Raw genomic sequence first — 16,366 nt, forward strand, 5'->3', positions numbered from 1 at the left:
GGGAAACCAGCAGACCAGATGATTTGGCTTGGCATTAGTTAAGGTACTGCTGACCCCACATGCGGAGGGAGTGGCAAGGATCTGTCTCCTTGGCTTGCATCCCCGTTCCTTCAATTGGCGTTCTGAGTCGTGTCAAGGCCGAAAATCGAGACCCATTGCTCGACAGTCCAAACCTTGGACAATCTTGACCTGCTGAACCCCTATCCGAACTCCATTCTTACTTTTCATCCTGGAAGACTAGTTAGAACAGCGATTCGATCCGTGAAGTTTGTGCTTTCGCCGACGGCTCGCTTTCATGTCTCTCGTTTAAACATCCGTTCGATTGATTGACTTGCCATTTGGCGGGCCTGCACATGTGCGACCTCGTCCTATAAACTCTCACACCTTGTTCGCCTCCTCGGGACTGCGAACTTGTCCCTATGCGACGCACGTCGGTTTCGCTGCCGACGAAGCACCTCGCCTACGATCCGCACGAGAAACCCGACCGCTACAACTCGAGCAACCGGCATCCGACCATGCTAGCGAAAATGCAGTCCGCCTGGGCGTCGCAATCGCAACGGGCGCGCTACATCAAAACAGGCGCCATCATATTTGTTGTTTTCTTGCTTTTCTACTGCCTCTCGCCGGCGGGGGTCGATCTTTACCATGGCGTGGGGACTCAAGCTCAGGGAAATTCCCAAGGTCAAACACCATCCGACTCTTCATATGGCACCGACCGATGTACAAGGTCCTTTTCGAAGGATAAGCCCATCGTGCAGTACGTCTCCATGATTGATGCCGGCAGCACGGGGTCGCGCATCCACGTCTATAAATTCAACAACTGCGGGGCTGCCCCCGAGCTCGAGGGCGAAGTCCTGTTCAAGCAGACGCAGAAGATCGAGGGACAGAGTAGCGGTCTTAGCGCATATAAGGATGACCCGGAGGCGGCTGCCAAGAGCTTGGATACGCTCCTCGATGATGCCTTGAAGGTCATCCCGGACGCACTGAAGGCTTGCAGCCCTATCGCCGTGAAGGCGACTGCCGGGCTACGCCTGATTGGTGAAGAGAAGTCTGGGAAGATTTTGGAAGCTGTCAGACACCGCCTCGAGACCAAGTACCCCTTCCCCGTCGTCTCGGCGGAAGAGAACGGCGTTGCGATTATGGACGGTAGTGACGAGGGTGTCTACGCTTGGATCACGACCAACTACCTGCTTGGCAGGATTGGTGGACCGGACCGTAGTGAGACGGCCGCAGTGTTCGACCTTGGCGGCGGCTCCACACAGATCGTCTTCCAGCCAAGTTTCGAGGGCCTCACCTCGGGCGGCATGCCGGATAAGCTGGCCGATGGCGACCACAAATACGAAACCAACTTCGGCGGCCGCAAGTTCACCCTCTATCAACACTCGCACCTGGGCTACGGCCTGATGTCTGCGCGGGACGCCATCCACGCCACGCTAGTCAACGACCTCTATGAGGTCAACAAGGACGATTTGTCCTGGACGAAACGAGCAGTCATTCACCCCTGCTTCAATGCCGGCATGTCCAAAACGCTCAAGGTGAACCTGGCCAAAGACCATCCTCTAGGCCCAAGCGTCGAGTTGAACATGACGGGCCCTTCCTCCGCGGCCCCGGCCCAGTGCCGAGCACTGGCCGAGCGCATCCTGAGGAAGGATGCCGAATGCAAGCTCGCCCCGTGTTCCTTCAACGGCGTGCACCAACCGTCCATCGCGAAGACGTTCGCTCGTGAAGACGTCTACTTCCTGTCCTACTTCGCCGACCGCACCCAGCCGCTCGGCATGCCCGAGTCCTTCACCCTGCGCGAGATGGCGGACCTCGCTAACCGCGTGTGCGGCGGCGAGCGGGAGTGGGATGTATTCAGCAGCGTGCCGGGGGCGCTGGACGAGCTGCGGGATCGCCCCGAACACTGTATGGATCTGAACTTCATGGTCGCGTTGACGCACACCGGGTACGAAATGCCGCTTGACCGGGAAGTGAGAATTGCGAAGAAAATTAAAGATTATGAGTTGGGCTGGTGTTTGGGCGCGAGGTGAGTCTTCGTGTCCATTCTTTTCTGTGGAAGATGCCGTGCTGACCCATCTATCCAGCTTGCCGTTGCTTACCAAGGGTTCGGGCTGGGAATGCAAGGTCACTACGGTGCAGTAGACCGAAATGGAAAAGGGGCAGTTTCGAGTCCAAGGAGACTCGGCCCGCAAGCGGAACCATGATCACTTGCGCTTGTAGACATTCCAGGCTGGCCGGGGCTGAGCGCTACAGATGATGTCGTGATCGGATTCGGCGTTCTTGGGGATCAATTGTAAGGCTTCTAAACGGGACTGGCCAGTTCTGCACCGACTGGACGAAGTTATGTAGGGTATGTTTGGGGTAACCTGGAAGCGGCAAGCTGTAAGGTATTGAAAGACGGTTAATAACCCAGCGAGCTAGGTGTTGGCCAAACATGGCTTTGATCCATATTCTGACTTGGGACTGGTTGGGACTCAATCTTGTGTTCAATTTCTCTATCGCCTCTTGAACAGGGCGATATAGCCTATCCATTCCCAAACCAACCTATTACCCTCTAGATTCTATTCCCTACACATTGATTACCAAACCCTCATGATGAGCTTCCCTCTTGTATCCCTATACCCTATCATGTCGTAGCCGAGTACCTAACCTAACCCTACTCAGGTAGGAACGCCAACCATCCCCAACACCTCTTCAATCACTTCCTCCGGTCCCACTCCGTCCAACAACTGCCCCACAACTCTGACATCGCTCCCCCACTGCACGCTCCTCTCACGCGCCGGGTCCGTGACGATCTGGATCCGGTGCAGATACACCTTCCTAACCGCCAGCGCCACCAGCGAGGGCGTCACATAATCCAGCCCGTGCAGCGGCGCCATGGACTTGCACAGCGTCTCGAGGTGTCTGGTGGCGCTGGGGGTGATGCCACTCGCGACGACGCGGTGGGTACGTAGGAAGGCAACGATGTTGGCCTGGTAGCGGGTCACTTCTATTGAGGTGTGTGCCTTCTGCGAGAGCAGAGAGATATGGGAGATGTCTTCTTCTGAGAATAGGGGGACGGATGATGGGGACTCAGGCATGGGCTGGCTGAGCTTGGGGATGCTGTTGCTATGTCTGCTGCTGCGGCTGGCGTTACTGTTGTTGCGGGTAAGCCATGTCTGCTCGGTGGTGGGGATGCCGAGTCCCATTCCGAGGGTTGAGGAATGCTGTTTTACTTTTACTACGCTATTGCTGGAGATCGTGGATGCGTCGTCGTCGAGTACGGTGTTTTCGTCCTGTCGGCCGATCTCCTCTTCTAAAAAGGGAAACCCGTCCTCCTCTGGATCGTGCCAATGCGCGAGGTAGAAGAAATCGTTGAGATGTGGCGTTACGCGGGCTTGTCCGCCGCTCATTGCGCCAACCAAAGCGATGAAGAGGAACTGCTTCGGAGCCGTTTGCCGGCTGGTCCGCGTAAATATGCGCCGCGTGCGTAAGAGCTCGAGTGCTTGAATCTGGACAGCACGCGGAGCACGGTCGAGGTCCTTGGCGAGGATGACATTGGCGATTCGCGGGGCCTGTGAACTGCTTCCGCTGGCGCCGATAGAGGGCGAGGACGGGCTTATGGGACCGCCGATGCGTGGAGACGGTGTGATCGGAAAGTAAGACCCCGGCGTAGCGGTCGGGCCTCCCGTTGAGGACTGAGGTCGCTCATAACGCGGGCGGTAAGGGGAAACGGAGCGTGTGTTGCTCGATGACGGGGCTGCACCAGCAGGGTGAACCAGCAAGCTGGCCGCGAACTCGTCAAGCGTCGTGTGTGCGTGACAGCTGATGATAGCGGAAGTGAGGTTGAAGGTTTTAGAGGCGATCAGGCGCAGCTCCTCGGCAAGCTCGTCGACACTGTCGTGTTCGGTGCTAATCAGGCAGTGCTCCCGGGCGATGAGGCAAAGGAGTGCTGCAAGTTCCAGGTCGCTGAGGCTTTGGATTTTGTCGAGGAGCTGTTCATCCGCCATCGCCTAAGGCTCTGCCAGGTGTGCGAGACTCACCACGGGCCATACGAACCTTCAAGGGCGGCAGGGCTAATAAATGTTTAAAGCTTCCGGTCTGGCCCAGCTCTTCCTTCCCTGGCCTCGCACTCACACCTCTTCGCATATGGACTCGTAGTTCTCCTGCCACCCTCCCATTTCTAATCTCGCCCTGTGACGCCACCCCGGAGATCTAGAGGAGCCGTAAGAACCTGCGAACTTCGACGTATGTCGGTCACGAGGTTCGAACAGCAGCATGGATTTCAATGCCAAATGGAAGAGCTCAGGCCAAGCTTGACACTGTCAAAGCAAGATGTGGAGATGGATAACTTATGGTATCTCCACTTGCTCGGACCAAAGCCGCTAGGCTCCACAACGGGTAGCAGCTGTAAGTCCTGCTATTGGTCAGACTGCCAATCAGGTGGCTGCCCCTGACTTCCAGGCTGCAAGCCCAGCCATCACTTGGCTCCGCACGTCACTCCTGCAACGACGGGTCTCCATAATATCAGCGCCGTCCACTTATCCGTATCAGTGCCGCAGCCTACTGTTACCTACTTGTTGCTGGCGATATCTCCAAACAAACCGCCCCAACCATCCTCCGCACTTCAAGAACACATCGCCTTCTGTTGGTGGCTCGCACACAAGCACTTCTGGAGTGTTTCGATCTGACGTTACTCGACGCGCTTGCTCGCCTTGCCCACGTCATCTGCGGTCCGGCGAGACAGTTCCGCAATGGCTTCCAGAAAGAAGGTCCTATTGAAGGTTGGATGCGCCAGCACCGACGCAGTATGCCAAATGTAGCTAACAACCTAAATCCCAGGTTATCATCTTGGGCGACAGCGGTGTCGGCAAGACGAGTCTGATGAACCAATATGTGCGTTGCGCTACGATGCTGCGACCCGAGGCACCGTCCCACCTGTCGGATGAACGAGTTCTGACCCCCTGTTGTTGGAAAACAGGTCAACAAAAAGTTCAGTGCCAGTTACAAGGCGACGATCGGAGCCGACTTCTTGACGCGGGAAGTGATGGTGGACGACCGCCAAGTAACAATGCAGGTGCGCACGCGACCACGACCCCCAGAGGCCCGATTTCCCTTCTCAAGCATCTCGCTCTAACATGTTTTGCTTGAATATAACAGCTTTGGGATACAGCAGGGCAGGAACGGTTCCAGTCACTGGGTGTGGCCTTCTACAGGGGCGCCGACTGCTGTGTGCTGGTATTTGACGTCAACAATTCCAAGAGTTTCGACGCGCTCGACAGCTGGAGGGACGAATTCTTAATCCAAGCCTCCCCACGAGACCCGGATAACTTCCCGTTCGTGGTGCTGGGAAACAAGGTCGACGTGGAGGAGAGCAAGAGAGTGGTGAGTTTCGGCTATGCCGAGGGGTAGGCGAACGGGTGGCGGCGCGGATGGACTGATGGAGCTTTTAGATCTCGACGAAGCGGGCCATGACATTCTGCCAATCCAAAGGAGGCATCCCGTACTTTGAGACAAGCGCAAAGGAGGCGATCAACGTGGAGCAGGCATTTGAAGGTAGGTTGCGACTGGACTTGGCATCCCGCTTCTCATACTGACCCTCTGTAGTGATTGCGAGGAACGCGCTGCTTCAGGAGGAGTCAGAGGAGTTCAGCGGGGACTTCCAGGATCCTATCAACATCCATATCGAGAACGACCGGGACGGCTGCGCATGCTGAATAAGGAGCCATTGTTTATAACGACTCTGATTTCACTCGGAACATTTTGCTTTGTATGATCATGCTTGGCGTGTTGGCGTGTGTGGCTTAAACTGAACCGGGGGCTCTCGGGCTTCTGTCATATTAATCCCAAGGGACTACAGTGGCCTTTCTGGGTATGCTCCATAGAGCTCCATTGGCATACTGTGGTAAATGGTAGTCAAGCTTCCTCCAGATCACGTAGCACTGGCTCAGCATGCTCAGGTGCAAGTTTCAATCTTGTTCCTAGCGAGTGATTTTAAGTTCTAATTTAAATCCCGGCCGTCATAGACATAGACTAGTTTAAGAGCAAAGTCCAGCACGATTCATGCTACTAGTAAAACTCTATTATCTAATCCTATAGGGTTAATATAAGAGTAATTAGAGCTAATATAAGCTAAATTAGGCTTATATTAAACTTATAAAGAAGATAATTCGCACTTATCTTTATTACTATTAAGTCTTAGTTATTTAATATAAATTAATATATCAGTAAGTAATATTATTCTTATATTCCTTTATGAATTAATCTTGAATTATAGCTTTTATGTCACGAACCAACCATATAGCAAGACCCGGTAGGGCACAACGGAAACAGGCAGAACCAATCAGCAGAGGAGAAAGCTGCAGACGGCCGCATAGGGGCGACCCGGGTAGCTCAGGGTCGCCGGCGAGCGAGAGCGATCATGATAGACTTGGGTAGCTGGCGAATGACAGCAAGCTAACAAGATCGGCTAGGTATATAGTCATTCGTTATAGAGGGCTCTGGGAGTCCTCTAGTGAGCAATATAAGCAATAGCCCATACCTATTGTGCAGACATTGCGACAAAGCATTGTTGTGAACCTTTTGGCTTTACCGAGACCTACAGTCCGACTAGCAGTTACCTTCGACTGGCGAACCCTTTCAGAGGCAGGACTGCCTGTGGTTTCGTCACAGTAAGTTTATATAATAGTTATATAAGGTTGCTAAAGTTCCTAATAAACATTCGGTAGAAATTAGCGAATCTGATGAATCCCTATACTTCTATTATTATTATTAGTTATGGCCACTTCTTGATTACTTTAATCTTCGCTAGCTCTATTCTAATTTTACTAGGCGAGATTTCGTACCTAAGAAATACTATTTTCGTAACGTGGAATTTGCTCTTATCCTTATTAATTAATAATTTATATTCGTAGAATATACCTAACACTACTCTTATATACTTCTTATATTCTTTAAGTGTTTTAGAGAAGATAAAGATATCATCTAGGTAATAGATTATAAATCGGTCGAGGAATAGGTGGATTATATAGTCAATAACTGCCTAGAAGGTTGCTAGTATGTTCGTTAATCCGAAGGGCATTATAAAATACTTGTAATAACTATAGGAAGTATAAAACGCTATCTTCTATTTATCCTCTTCCTTGATGCAAATATAGGTATATACTATTAGAAGGTCGAGGCGAGTAAAGTAATGGGCGTCTGCCAACTGGTCTCGAAGCTACGAGATAAGTTGTGACGAAACCACAGGCAGTCCTGCCTCTGAAAGGGTTCGCCGGTCGAAGGTAACTGCTGGTCGGACTATAGGTCTCGGTGAAGCCAAAAGGTTCACAACAATGCAAATCGCAATGTCTGCACAGTAAGGTAGGGCTACTCTACTGCTTGTATTGCTCATTGGAGAACTCCCAGAGTCCTCCATAACGAATGACTATATACCTAGCCGATCCTATTAGCTCGCCGTCGTTCGACGGCTACTGTGGTCTACCCTCGATCGCCTTGGGTAGGCGGCTACCCAAGTCTATCATGATTGCTCTCGCTCGCCGGCGACCCTGAGCTACCCAGGTCGTCCTTATGCGGCCGCCTGCGGCTTTTACCCCTGCTGATTGGTTCTGCCTGTTTCCGTCGTGCCCCACCGGGTCTTGCTATATGGTTGGTTCGTGACATAAGTGGCAAAGGGTACTAGTTCTTTATCGTTTCTTCGTTCAGCTATTAGTAGTCTATATATATCTAAAGCTTCCTATCCTTCTTTGGAATAAATAGGACTAGGTAGCCTGCCAGTAATATTGATAGTCTAATATACCTTATCTTAAGATTCTCCTCAAGATATCTCCTTAACTTAGTATCTTGCCTTTTATTAGTATAATATACTTTAAAGAACTTTAACTGGGCTCTTTTCTTGAGTTTGATTTCGTAGTCCCAAGGTCCATAGTCTAGTAGCCCCTTAAGATGTTTTGCTTTGAACGCTAGATGTCCCTAGTACTCTTCCGGGATCTTGCCTATTTCCGTATTCTTCTCTATACTCTAGTAGTATAAGAACTTATCTCCGGCTATAATGCTAGCCGCTTCCCTCTAGGTGACCTAATCCTGGAATTCGAATTCTCCGGTCTTGTCGATTAAGATGATAGCGATTTCGGTGTTGTCTATATCTCTCTAAGCCGTACGAGGGCGTTGTCGTAAGTGGCGTTGTCTCTGGCCTGGTCTTGCCAACTCTCGCTGTTCCTTCTAGTAACTGCCGCCTCTTCCTAAGTCCGTAGTACACTGCCTAGCACTGTCTGTCTCTTATAGTGGATCTATAGGAGCCGCCTCTCGGGGCGATCTTCCCTATTGCGATCTGTTATCTATGCTTTCCATCTTGTTAGTCAGATACGGCCTCTGTTCCTAAGGTTATAGGTAGCCACCTCCCTTCCAACTAATGTCTAGGTTATATATTCGATGCTATAGGCATCCAAGGATCATATCCTTCCTAGGCCCTATTTTAATAATGTCAAATATTACTTTAGTGGTTTTCCCTTCCACTATAATTTTAAGTGGTTCTATTTCTTATTATACCTATTGGATATTGAATAGTCCTTTAACGATATACTGTTTTTTCTTGATCCTCTATAGAATCCTAAGTCGGTTGACAAGTATTGGCGAGATAAGGTCGACTTAAGATCCTCTATCTACTAATGCCAATATTTAGAATCTTTTCTAGTATACTATAACCCAAATTCTATTGTCGGGTTTATTATTCTGAATTATAACGGCTTTCTTTTTGCTTGCTAGGAGATTATAGATCCTTTTCCTTACGTGGTTCTTCCTATACCTGTGGATCTATCGTTGCTATAATAGATTTAATAGTTTTTGGGCCCCTTAGAGGGCCCTAAGCCATTTCCTAACTCTGTCCTAGCACTAGATAGGCGTCCCTATCCTCCTATGCCTCTTGGTCACTATCCTATAGTCTAAGTCTCGGGAGTTTATTAAACAGTTGTCGAATTTCGTTGGCTCTTTTTTCTTTCTATCGCTGTTCGCAAGGCGTCATCTATCTTTATATGTATATTTTACATTTATAATACTCTTAGAGCTTTGCTTGTATATGGATTAAGCAATCCTAGCTCTTATATTGTCGAATGCTATTAGGCCACTGCTAGTAGTCTTCTAGCTAGGTTCTTTATAGTATCACCCTAATTCTATAATATATGTTAGTCCTCTCGACCTTCTATAGAAACTAGTCGGCACTGGTCCCTATATCCTAAACCTATGGGACTAGTCGAGGTCCTCTACTTTGGTCAGTAGGCCTATCGGGCCAAAAGTCATTGTCAAATTTTAATCGGAAATAGTATTGGCATTCGTATATAATATACTAGAACTATAGGATATAGATATAGTTATATTACTAGGGTTAGAGTCGAAGTATATCTTGTTTATAGGGTTTATAGCGTAGGCTAAATCTAATCCAAATATATATTGTATTGCAAAAGCAGCCGAAAATGAACGACGTTCCGGATCTGGCACCCGATATTGAGATGGGAGAAAACCTCCCCCCTCTCCCTCAGGGCAATAGTAGCCAACTAGGGCTATATACAAGCCAGCATGCAAGCCAGAGGACTCTAGCCACTATATCCAAACCGGCCAAAACGACCAAGTCTACCAGCCACCTATATACATACGAGCATATCACCAGGCTTGTTAATGACCTACTTGCCCTAGTCTCCAAAGATAAGGGCAAGGCTCGGGCACTTGCAACGGAGATTCAACAAGCCTACCAACAAGCCTACCAACAAGCTACCATACCCCCCTCCCAGGCCAAGGCTGCAGCTACAGCTACGGCGTTGAACCTACCTACCCTACGGAAGGTAGTAGCGGAAGAAGTGCGAGCGGCACTAAGGGAAACCAAACCAGGACAGGCCCAAGCTACCCGGACTTGGGCTGATATAGTCCGAGAACCACTACAGGACACTATAGCCCAGCCAGCCAAAGTTATCCCAGCTAAGCAGAACTGCGAGATCCTTGTTCGGGGGGGCCATCTATCACCTGATCTAGCTAAGAGGACCCCCCTAGAAATTATCCAAGCCGTCAACGGGGCCTCTAGCCGACAAGGGGCTATTGCAGCTCGGAAACTGCCCAGCGGAGACATAGTAGTCACCTTCAACAACTCAGATACTAAGCAATGGCACTCTACCAACTACGACTGGATTCAACAGGCCTTTGGAAGCCAGGCAAAGGAAGCCCGACGGACCTACGGAGTGGTAGTTAAGGGCCTAAGGAAAGCTGACCTCCAAGGGGCTACAGAGGCTAGTTTTCAAGAAGAGGCTGGGCTACGGGCCGTGGAAAAGATCATCTTCCAGTACCCCCACAACCCAGACTTCACCAGGGTCCCTGTGGTTATAGCCTTCACTAGCCAGGAGGAGGCTAAAAAGGCTTGCGACCTAGGGGTCCTGTGACGAAACCACAGGCAGTCCTGCCTCTGAAAGGGTTCGCCGGTCGAAGGTAACTGCTGGTCGGACTGTAGGTCTCGGTGAAGCCAAAAGGTTCACAACAATGCTTGCCGCAATGTCTGCACAATAGGTATGGGCTATTGCTTGTAATTGCTCACTGAGGAAGCTAGCTATCTGAATGAGTGGCAGAATGGTAGAACTATATACAGCTTCCTCCTCTAGGTGTCCCGTACCTAGATCTTTGGAACATTTGGAACAATTGTTGTTCTCATTGTTCCATCTGGAACAACGTTCCTTGGCGTTGTTCCCAGGAACAATCGTTCTTGGCATTGTTCCTGATTTCCTCAATCCCTATTGGTTCTTCCTGATTCGCAATGATTGGATACGGGCACTGCCCGTTGACCATGCAGGTCGGCCCCCACCGGCCTCTGCAGGTTAGTTCATGACAGGTCCTATACCGGGCCCAGCTCTTTAACTGCGAGCCATACTGGGCTCCGCTACGGCCAGCGCAGTGCTTTAAGTGCTGGAAGTGGGGCCATATAGCCCGCTACTGTAGGAAGGACCCCCTCTGCCCCCGTTGTGGTACTGGAACCCATGAGCCTGGTGGTAAGGAAGGCGAAGAGAAATGCCCTACCCATACTACAGGCCAGTTTAGATGCCCAGCCTGCGGGGGTCGCCACTCGGCTAGGGACAAGCAGTGCCCAGAACGGCTCCGGATACGGGCTATAGCTAAGGAGGCCTACCAACATAGGCCTAGAACCTTCGAATCGACTACTTCCAAGCCACAACAACTAACCTTCGACCTCGACTTTACCCGAACAACCTACCCTACAACTGCAACCACAACCTCTATTCCTGGCTCCCTCTCTCTAAGCTACGATGATCAAGATGCAGGCCCTTCTAGAAAGCGACCACGGGGTAGGCCAACAAAAGCTCAACAAGACCCTAAGCAGCTGCGACTATCCATCTCCCAACCTACCAGCCAAGCTACAAACTAGGCTAAAGACCAAGCTATAAACCAAAACAACCCAACTAGCCAGCCAACCGACCACCTAGCCAGCCAACCAACCGATCACCTAGCTAGCCAACCGACCACCTAGCCAGCCAACCAACCGATCACCTAGCTAGCCAACCCTCTAGTACTACATGGTAGTTATCATACTACAATGGAATACTGGAGGCATCAAACAACCACTAGAAATCTTAGTGGAGGAGGCTAAGTTCGACGTCCTAGCCATACAGGACCCATGGATCAACCACCAAACCAAGTCCACCTACTGCCCCCGACGCAGCCAGTACCACCTAGTCCATCAACCTAGTGGCCGGGCAGCTATACTGGTTAAAAAGACGATTGACCTTAGCCAGTGGGACTACGAGACAGCCGAACATTGGTGCTGGGTTCGACTTGCAGGCTACGAAGATAGCCAGAGGGTTGAGGTCTAGTCGGTCTATAACCCCCCAGCAATCAAGACAATACCAGCCACTCTTTTACAAGAATACCCCCGACCTTCCAGCCAAGTAATACTTACGGGGGACTTTAACCTTCAACACCCAGCTTGGGACTACTACGAACGCTACGACAATGAAGCTAATAACCTACTCCAGTTAGCCACCTCTTGGGACCTTAGGCTAGTAACCCCAAAGGGTACTATAACTAGGGAACCACAAGACCTTGCCTGCTCCTACTACGGCATTAAGGAAAGGAGAGATTCTGACCACTACCCCCAAGTAGTAGAGGTCTACCTCGAATACCCCCCTATAACCCCACCTCCCCCTGGTTGGTCCTGGAAAAAGATGGATAAAAAGAGGGTAAAGGCCGAAGCAGCCCTCTTACCAGGCCTCTGCGAGCTTGATAACCCTGGCCCGCAAGGCCTATAGAGCCGTACCCAGTCAATAGAAGGCCTAGACAAGGCATTCGACTGGCTTGTCAAAGAACTTACAAGGATTGCCAATGCTAGCACTCCCCGAAGGAAGCCCAACAACGGATTTCAAGCCCCCTAGTGGACAAACGAAGTACAACAAAAGGCCCAAGGGGCCCGGAAGGCCGAACGCACAGCTAAAGCCGTACCTACGGCTTACAATAAGGCCCAGCTAAACCAGAGACTCCGGGACCTTTCAAAGGCTATACGACAGGCTAGAATAAGGACCTGGAGATCTACCCTACAGGAAGCTAGTCATAACGAATCACTCCTTTGGAGCCTAGAACGGTGGGCCCGTTGCAAGAGCTTCCAGCCTACTAGCCCCCCTAGGCTCCCGGCCATCGACGGCTATACTACCCATACCCAGAAGGCCCAGACCCTAGCCAATCGTTTCTTTCCAAGCCCGCTAGCCGACCTCTCCAACATCCGAGATCCCACCTTTTCCCAGCTATGGGAACCAAAGATCACAATAAGCCAGGTGGTTAATGCCAGGGACATAGAAAATGCCATTGCCCAGGCTGCTCCCTGGAAGGCGCCGGGCAATGACTACCTCCCTATAGGTCTATTGAAGGCCTGTGGTAGGCCGTTGTACAAGATCCTCGCATTGCTCGCCCAGAGATGCCTCGAACTACAATGGGTGCCGGCTAGGCTAAAGGAGGCTATAGTTATAGTGCTCCCAAAGCCCGGTAAAACCCCAGCCGACTACCTTACCCCCGGAGGCTATAGGCCTATTTCGCTCCTTCCTACCATTGGCAAGGTAGTGGAAATAGTGGTTACCAAAAGAATCACAGAGGCAGCCGAAGCCTACGGCCTATTACCCGACGAGCAGATGGGTAACCGAGAATATAGGTCAACAGACCTAGCCATTCGGCTTGTAGTAGCCCAGATCCAAGAGGCCTGGAGACAACGCGCTACGGCTTCCCTATTGCAGTTAGATCTCACAGGGGCCTTCGACCGGGTAAATCATACCCGGTTACTGGCTACAGTCCGGGACCTCGGGCTCCCGCAGTGGCTTGTAGGTTGGCTACGGTCGTGGCTAACGGGCCGGAAGGCCACACTCCTATTCGACGGCCAACTTGCCCCGGAAATCAACATCCGAGCTGGAGTGCCACAAGGATCACCACTATCACCAATCCTCTTTATACTATATATAGCCTCGCTATATAAAGTACTAAAGGAAAAGCACTCTCTGGTTAGCTTAGTGAGATTCGCAGATGACACCAACCTCCTAGCCTTTGGAAGGGACCCCTATATTAACTGCCGGCAACTAGAACAAGCCTGGGCCACGTGTCTACAGTGGGCTAGATCCTACGGAATGGAATTCAATGGGGCCAAGTCAGAGCTAATCCACTTCAACAAAGGCCGAAAACAGTGGTCCGAACCACTACAACTAGCTAAACCCGGCCACCCTTATGACTATACTATAGTCAAACCAACGGCTTCAGCCCGGTTCCTAGGGGTCTGGCTTGACTGGAGGCTTTCTTGGAAGGCCCACGGAGCTAGCATAGCTACCAAGCTAAGAACCCAAGACTTTGCCCTATCAAGGATAGCAGCCAAGACCTGGGGCCCGGGGCTAATCAGGGCCAGAGAGGTCTATACCAAGTGCATTTGCAGTGCAATAGCTTATGGGGCATCCAGCTTCCACAAGCCTACAACACTCAACGGCTTACCACAAGGCCTAGCTAGAGACCTAGCAAAGGCCCAGAACTGAAGCCTACGCATTGTAGCCGGGGCCTATAAGGCTACCCCTATACGGAATCTCGAGACGGAAACTTGGATCCCTCCCCTAGACCTTTATCTTAACAAGAGGCTGGCCGACTTTGAAGACTAGCTCAACAAGCCTACCCTATAGGCTGAGCTAGGCCCAGAGGCCCCAAGGCGCTGACCAAAGGAAATCATCCAAGGGGCCTGCAACAGGCTCCAACGAAGGTTCCGGTTGCTACGGCGCCGGCCCTGGAGCCTAGAAAAGCCAACAGATGTCGAAAAGGCCTCGGCTACAGTGGCCGAATAGAACACCCAAGCTAAGGCCCTGGGCCCACCATTGGCTAAGACCCAGGAAGACTGGGCACTATTAAGAGCCTGGGAGGCTAGGTGGAATACCCAAGTCCAAGGACAGCCAACTAGGCTAGCCGACGAAGGCCTACCAACAGTCCTCTTCATGAACTGGAGCCTACAGAAACACCAAGACCTTACAAAGGCTAAGAGCTCCCTACTAGTACAGGCTTGTATAGGGGCTATAGGCCTACGGGACTTTCTTTTCAAACAAAAGGCCCGTAACCAGCCTACCCCCTATTGTGAATGCGGGGAAGCTAGAGAGATAGTAGAGCATCTTGTGATTTGGTGCTCTATACCACCTATACCAAGAACTTGGCCTAGGCAACTAATACGCACCCACCGGGACCTTAGCCTTGTTTTACAGGGCCTAGGCTACCGGAACCGAAGACTTCTGAAGAAGGTACTGGGTTGGCTAATGGACTCGGGCCGGCTAGGGGAATATAAGCTCGCTCGGAACCTCGATGAGGAACTGGAAGCTAGAGAGCCCGGCTAGCCACACCCGTGGCCACGGCTTAGCCGGGCTAGCACCCTACTAGCCGTTGGCCCAAGGCCTTCCCAAGGCCTTTTTCCTTACTTGCAGCAGCGTGTATCACTGAAACCATATCTTTCCTATTACTTCCAACGAAGGTTTTTACCCGGCCTGAATGGTATGGTTTTTCCTTTGTACATAGCAGTAGAGGGTCCGGCGCGCCTTGTAAACAGCTAGGCACAGCGGAGTAGGAGAATATATATATATATTGTATTGCTATCCCTAATGCTATTATATAGCTTCTTATTCTAAAAAGTATTCCAATCTTATAGTTCCTACCCCTTAAGTCTTCGCTAGTTCTAGGCCTTCTAATATTCAGTTTTAGGGTTCTTAATTCTATTATTTTTCTTATTCTAGCCTTAGTCTTATGCTAGTCTATCCTATAAGTTTAAATAGTGCTCTTCCTAGACCCTGACCAACTTGGCCTTAACGAATTCTAGTTGGCTTATAGCTTGAGCCTTTTCTTCTACAAGTCTTTATATAACCGTTCGAAGCTCAGCTTATTCCTCCTTAGCCTCCTAAAGGCGTTGAGCGAGAAAGATAGGGTTCGGGCCAACGGGTTTATCGCCTGATTGCCGTATCCTCTATTGATCTTTTTCGTTCTAAGTCAATTGGAAACCCTAATTCTCTATAAGTTGCAATGCTATGGCGGCGGCAATATCGTAGCCCGTAATAGGTTCTCTGAACGTGATATAGGGGCTATCGCTTCCTGACTAAGAGGAGTCGTCGATGCTTCCTTCGGCCATGCCTTAGTCGACTACATTATTAAAGTCATCCTTGGTATAGCTTGCTGCAGCTATTTCAACCATGCGGGTTAACTTATCAATCGTGGCATTTCCTTACCGGGCACCTGCCTCCAACTTTTCTTGCTACGGCACTCCTATTTAAAATGCCCTTTCTTGTCATAGTTAAAATAGGTAACCTGGGACTTGTCCTTATATCCCTTTTCTTTTGTGACGAAACCACAGGCAGTCCTGCCTCTGAAAGGGTTCGCCGGTCGAAGGTAACTGCTGGTCGGACTGTAGGTCTCGGTGAAGCCAAAAGGTTCACAACAATGCTTGCCGCAATGTCTGCACAATAGGTATGGGCTATTGCTTGTAATATTGCTCACTGGAGAACTCCCAGAGTCCTCCAGAACGAGTGACTATATACTAGCTATCTTCTTGGGTGCTCAGTACTTCGATTCGATGAGCACCCAGGTGCTCATCGTGATATGCCCCTGATCACTCTGATCGCTTACATCCTGCAGAGTGCTCAGCGGTATTGGCACCTTAGCACCTTTGCCTGTCTCTGACTGGTCCGCCTAGTTGTCCAAATGATTGGCTCGGGACGCCCCCGCGTCCCCACATACGGCCGTCTGCCCTGCAGCCTGCCGTTGGTTAATTCGTGACACGATGCCCCTCCTCTAGGGTCGACGCCCCGACGACCAAGTTCCTGAAATAACCAACAGCCCTGGCTATTCTCCTTGT

The 16,366-nt window shown here is 50.7% G+C and overlaps 3 protein-coding genes across 3 annotated transcripts; 2 read left to right on the top strand and 1 right to left on the bottom strand.

Moving 5' to 3' along the window:
* Positions 1-27: 27 nt before the first annotated feature.
* On the top strand, positions 28-2,465 carry B0T15DRAFT_430054 (nucleoside phosphatase family-domain-containing protein). Its single transcript, XM_062865715.1, has 2 exons — positions 28-2,026; positions 2,085-2,465. Exons 1-2 carry the CDS (start codon positions 420-422, stop codon positions 2,140-2,142), a joined length of 1,665 nt encoding a protein of 554 aa, XP_062724626.1. The 5' UTR covers positions 28-419; the 3' UTR covers positions 2,143-2,465.
* B0T15DRAFT_525496 (uncharacterized protein) lies at positions 2,466-4,331 on the bottom strand. Its single transcript, XM_062868847.1, has one exon. It carries the CDS (start codon positions 3,987-3,989, stop codon positions 2,661-2,663), a length of 1,329 nt encoding a protein of 442 aa, XP_062724627.1. The 5' UTR covers positions 3,990-4,331; the 3' UTR covers positions 2,466-2,660.
* A 160-nt stretch (positions 4,332-4,491) lies between these two features.
* B0T15DRAFT_525499 (small GTPase superfamily) lies at positions 4,492-6,099 on the top strand. The gene is made up of 6 exons (XM_062868848.1): positions 4,492-4,763; positions 4,822-4,875; positions 4,961-5,056; positions 5,140-5,364; positions 5,433-5,535; positions 5,587-6,099. The coding sequence occupies exons 1-6, from the start codon at positions 4,734-4,736 to the stop codon at positions 5,694-5,696; spliced, it is 618 nt and encodes a 205-aa protein (XP_062724628.1). The 5' UTR covers positions 4,492-4,733; the 3' UTR covers positions 5,697-6,099.
* The last annotated feature ends 10,267 nt before the right edge of the window (positions 6,100-16,366 follow it).

This window comes from Chaetomium strumarium (assembly GCF_033439665.1).
Source record: "Chaetomium strumarium strain CBS 333.67 chromosome Unknown B0T15scaffold_2, whole genome shotgun sequence".
Classification (NCBI taxonomy): Eukaryota; Fungi; Ascomycota; class Sordariomycetes; order Sordariales; family Chaetomiaceae; genus Chaetomium; species Chaetomium strumarium.